Source organism: Musca vetustissima, unplaced genomic scaffold, assembly GCF_032173495.1.
Source record: "Musca vetustissima isolate MV318-11 ecotype Yass unplaced genomic scaffold, APGP_CSIRO_Mvet_v1 utg15531, whole genome shotgun sequence".
NCBI classification, from domain to species: domain Eukaryota; kingdom Metazoa; phylum Arthropoda; class Insecta; order Diptera; family Muscidae; genus Musca; species Musca vetustissima.
Genome location: NW_026882214.1, coordinates 126,531 through 131,879, shown reverse-complemented (window position 1 = coordinate 131,879; position 5,349 = coordinate 126,531). Strand labels below are relative to the sequence as shown.

At 31.5% G+C, this 5,349-nt stretch overlaps 1 protein-coding gene across 1 annotated transcript; it reads right to left on the bottom strand.

Moving 5' to 3' along the window:
* LOC133328433 (protein 5NUC-like) lies at window positions 1–5,005 on the bottom strand. Its single transcript, XM_061537000.1, has 6 exons — window positions 4,773–5,005; window positions 4,557–4,707; window positions 4,232–4,488; window positions 3,893–4,169; window positions 3,517–3,817; window positions 1–605 (listed from the first exon to the last, which is right to left on the bottom strand). Exons 1-6 carry the CDS (start codon window positions 5,003–5,005, stop codon window positions 1–3), a joined length of 1,824 nt encoding a protein of 607 aa, XP_061392984.1.
* Window positions 5,006–5,349: the final 344 nt, after the last annotated feature.

The following is a 5,349-nucleotide window of genomic DNA, read 5'->3' as shown; positions in this document are numbered from 1 at the left end:
CTAGTTGAACAAGCGCAGTGATAGCAATGACATCACGATCAACAGTCCCGAACTGACAACGGCAAAAGCTCCATCACCACCGCCGCCATTACCACCACCACCTTGACCACCATCCTCTTCCTCCTTTTGAATAATGGTAATACGTTCCTCCACCTGAGGATAGACAAAATCATGACGTCTCAAATAATCCATTAAAGCCTCAGAATCCTTTTTGGTCATGCGTATGGGTTCGGCACCACCTTCCTCAACAAAGGTATGACCATCACCACCATCCAAAAGAAAGAACGGGACAATGACATTGTACATTTTCGTTTGATCCAAGGGTTCATAAGTGGGTACATTGCAGGCAGCACAACGGACTTCGGCACTGACCACACGACTGCCAGCCTTCATGTTGTAATCATAGGTCACATGAACACCGGACATTTGTAGGAAACCACCACTTGAATCACGTTCATGCATAATGGCGGAATGTTCGAGGGCACCGAGTAAAGTTTTACCGGAAATTTTCGTCACATACAAGTCATTGTTGAAGGGCAGCACACCAACGGCATCGGCAGCTAGGATGGAACCATCAGAACGTTTTTCAATGGAGTTGCGAATACCTGGAACGAGGGGAGAGAGAGAAGGGGAGAGTTAATTTTTTTGTCATAAAATGGCATAGATAACTTATATAAGTCATAAAGATAACATAAATAAATAATCTAAGATTAAAAGATAACATAAATAAGTTATCTACCTCAATAATATAACGTAAATCAATTATCTAAATCCAAAAGATAACATAGATAAGTTATCTAAGTCAAAATGATAACATAGATAAGTTATCTAAGTAAAAAAAAAAAAAATTACATAGATAAATGGTTTAAGCCAAAAATGACATAGATAAATTATTTAAGTCATAAAGATATTATAGATAAATTACCTAAGTCATAAAGATAACATAAATAAATTATCTAAGTTTAAAAGATCACACAAATAATTTATCTACGCCAAAAAATAACGTAGATAAATTATCTATGTCAAAAAGCTATCATAGTTATTTATGCCAAAAAGATAACATAGATAAGTTATCTAAGTCAAAAAGATAACATAGATAAATGGTTTAAGTCAAAAATGGCATAGATAAATTTTTAAGCCATAAAGATATATAAGATAAAAGTCATAAAGATAACATAAATAAATTATCTAAGTTTAAAATATCACGCAAATAACTTATCTACGCCAAAAAATAACGTAGATAGATAAGTTATCTAAGTTAAAAAGATAACATAGATAAATGGTTTAAGTCAAAAATGGCATAGATCAATTATCCAATCCATAAAGAAAATATAGATAAATTATCTAAGTCATAAAGATAACATAAAGTTATAACATAAGTTATCTACATCAAAAATATAACGTAAAGTAGTTATCTAAATCCAAAAGATAACATAGATAAGTTATCTAAGTTAAAAAGATAATATAGATAAATGGTTTAAGTCAAAAATGGCATAGATAAATTATCCAAGCCATAAAGAAAATATAGATAAATTATCTAAGTCATAAAGATAACGTCAATAAATTATCTAAGTCATAAAGATTACATAGATAAGTTATCTATATTTTAAAGATAACATAAATAAGTTATCTACGTCAAAAATATAACGTAAATGAGTTATCTAAATCCAAAAGATAACATAGATAAGTTATCTAAATCAAATAAATAACATAGATACGTTATCTAAGTCAAAAAGATAACATAGATACATGGTTTAAATCGAAAATGGCATAGATAAATTATCAAAGTCCTAAAGATAATATAGATAAATTATCTAAGTCATAAAGATAACATAAATAAATTACCTAAGTTTAAAAGATTACACAAATAAGTTATCTACGCCAAAAAATAACACAGATAAATTATCTATGTCAAAAAGATAACATAGATAAGTTATCTAAGTCAAAAAGATAACATAGATAAATGGTTTAAGTCAAAAATGGCATAGATAAATTATCCAAGCCATAAAGAAAATATAGATAAATTATCTAAGTCATATAGATAACATAAATAAATTATCTATATTTAAAAGATAACATAAATAAGTTATCTACGCCAAAAATATAACGTAAATGAGTTAACTAAATCCAAAAGATAACATAGATAAGTTATCTAAGTCAAAAAGATAACATAGATAAGTTATCTAAGTCAAGAAGATAACATAGATAAATGGTTTAAACCAAAAATGGCCTAGATAAATTATCCAAGCCATAAAGATAATACAGATAAATTACCTAAGCCATAAAGATAACATAAATAAATTATCTATGTTTAAAAGATTACACAAATAAGTTATCTACGCCAAAAAAATAACGTAGATAAATTATCTATGTCAAAAAGATATCATAGATAAGTTATCTAAGTCAAAAACATAACATAGATAATAGGTTTAAATTAAAAATGGTATAGATAAATTATCCAAGTCATAAAGATAATATAGATAAATTACCTATGTCATAAAGATAACATAAATAAATTATCTAAGTTTAAAAGATAATATAAATAAGTCATCTACGCCAAAAATATTACGTAAATGAGTTATCTAAGTTCAAAAGATAACATAGATAAGTTATCTAAGTACAAATAAAACATATATAAGTCAAAAAGATAACATAGATAAGTTATCCAATTCATAAAGATTCCATAGATAAGTTATCCAATTCATAAAGATTCCATAGATAAGTTATCTATGTCAAAAATATTACATAGATACGTTATCTATGTCAAAAATTTACATAGATAAGTTATCTATATTTCAAAAAAATGGCATAGATAAATTATTTATCTTATAGATATAGTATAGATAATTTATCTAATTCAAAAAGATAACATAAATACGTTTTAAAAGTCAAAAAGATAACATAAATAGTTATCTAAATCAAAGAGATTACATAGATATATATTATCTACGTTACTCAGATAACATAGATATGTTATCTAAGTCAAACAGATAACATAGATATGTTATCTAAATTATTTAGATAACAAAAATCTGTTATTTGATTACTTTTTTGACTTAGATAACCTATCTTAATAAACTCAGATAAATTATCTAATCTAAGGCAACATTGTCGGTTACCTTATTTGAGTTATTTTAGTATTTAGATAACGTAGATACGTCATGCAATTTATTTTGATGACTCAGATAAATTATTTAAATATTCTAGATAGCGTAGATAAGTTATCTAGGTTGTTTTATAGTGTAGATAAATTATCGAAATTATTTAGATAACATAGATAAGGCGTGAAATTTATAGGATTAAATGAGAAAAAATTATCTAAATATTTTAGATAACTCAGATAAATTATCTAAATATTATAGATAACGTATATAACTTATCTCAGCTATTTAGATAACGTACATAACTGATTTAAGTCATTTAGATAAATTATTATGATATTTAGATAATTTGCCAAGTTTAGATAACTTAGATAACATTAAAAGGTGTGTCCGAAGATTGTGATTTTAAACCTACCTCCACCCTGAATAAAAGCCACGGCAGCATCAGTCCAATAAGCACCACCCAAATCATCCAAAACACGGGCATGGATCATGGAATCCGCAACCAGATTACCCAAGTTACATTCTTCTGAGCGGCAGATTTCCGAACGACCCTCCAAGTGGACTTTTGTATGGCCAACAATATCATTTTCCAAGGCTTCAACTTCGGGACGATAGGTTTCCAACAATTGCAGGACATCATCTTCGCGGGGTATTTCGGCGTTCAGCAAAATGGGTGTGCCATCGAATTCCAGCAAATTGCCATCCTTGTCGAACTGTGAAGGGAAGAAAGGAGAACATTTTCCATTACGAACCCATCTGACCTCTCGCGGAATTCAGAAATTTTATACCTGAACATGTAGTTTACCCAAATATTTGGTATAGGCATAGGCCTGCACCACTGGAACCTGCTTGCCAGAGGTTTGATTAACCACTGTGGGATAAGGGCCATCAATACGTTCAGCATCGGGTTGTTCACCATTGTACAAGAAGGTATTGGTGTGGCCACCGATGACCAAATCCACGTCGGGACATTGGGCAGCAATTTCCTGATCTCTCATATAGCCGGAGTGGCCCAAAGCGATGATGATGTTAATACCCTCGGCCTTAAGGCGGGCTGCTTCGTTGCTATATAAAAAAAAAATAAAAATTAAATCGTCCTCTTTGGAACACCTTACCAAACTACTTACTTGATGGCTTCTACTTCATCAACAAATATGATATCCTTGGCCTTGGTGAGATTTTGGGTCTCGGGAGTTAAATAGCCGATAACACCCACTTTGACGCCGTTGACATTCAATACCGTGGAGTTTTTCAGATTTTTGGCTGCCCTCAATTCGGGTTGGTTGGACAAATCCAAATTGGTGGTTAGTACGGGGAATTCGGCCTTATTCAAGAAGGGTATCAAACCCTTGACATCTTCATCGAATTCATGGTTACCCAGGGACTAGAAAAAGAGAAAAGATTAGGAAAAATTATCTCAATTCCCTTTTAAAGAGGCTCTATTTGACCTACAATGGCATCCGGCTGCAGTTTGTTCAAAAAGGCAGCGGTAATGTTATCCTTGAAGACATAGAACCAGGCCGTTCCGGTATAGGTGTCACCGGCATTCAAGTACAATACTGGTGGTCCACCATTCTTGGCCTCCTCGCGGAATTTGCGTACTCTGGAAAAATTAAAAGAAAAATATTTAAAATTTATCTTTCGATATTTTATCTGGGGAAAACCTACTCATAGGCCACTCGGGCGAAGCCACCATAGCACTTATTGGTATTGGCCATTTCTTTGGTACACTTGCCACTGTCCACACTGGTCTGTTCGAAACGGGCATGCATATCGTTGTTGTGCAAAATTATAAATTCGGTAACACCCTCCGGGGCTGCCCTCTTGATGGGATTGGCATCAATGGTGGAGAAGAGAGCTAAGCCAACGATGGCCAAAATTGAGAGCCGTAGCGCTGCCATTTTCAACATCTACTAATTAGGAGATGTTGATGAAGAACTGAGGGGTGAGAGAGAGAGGAGATGAAAAAAAAAATTATAAAAAATGAAAAAATGCAAAACTGGATCTGAATGTGAGGATAAAAAGCAAAAAAAGCTAAGTCACATTTTTTATAAAGTAGATTATGTCGTAGATGAATTAAGATAAATTATTTTTACCAAAATTTTTGAATCAGATAACATAGATAACACTTTATAATTCACATAAATTATCTATGCCAAAATTTTGGAATCAGATGACATAGATAAAACCTTTTTGTAATGAAGATGACGTAGATAACTTATTTTTGTCCTATATATGACGTAAA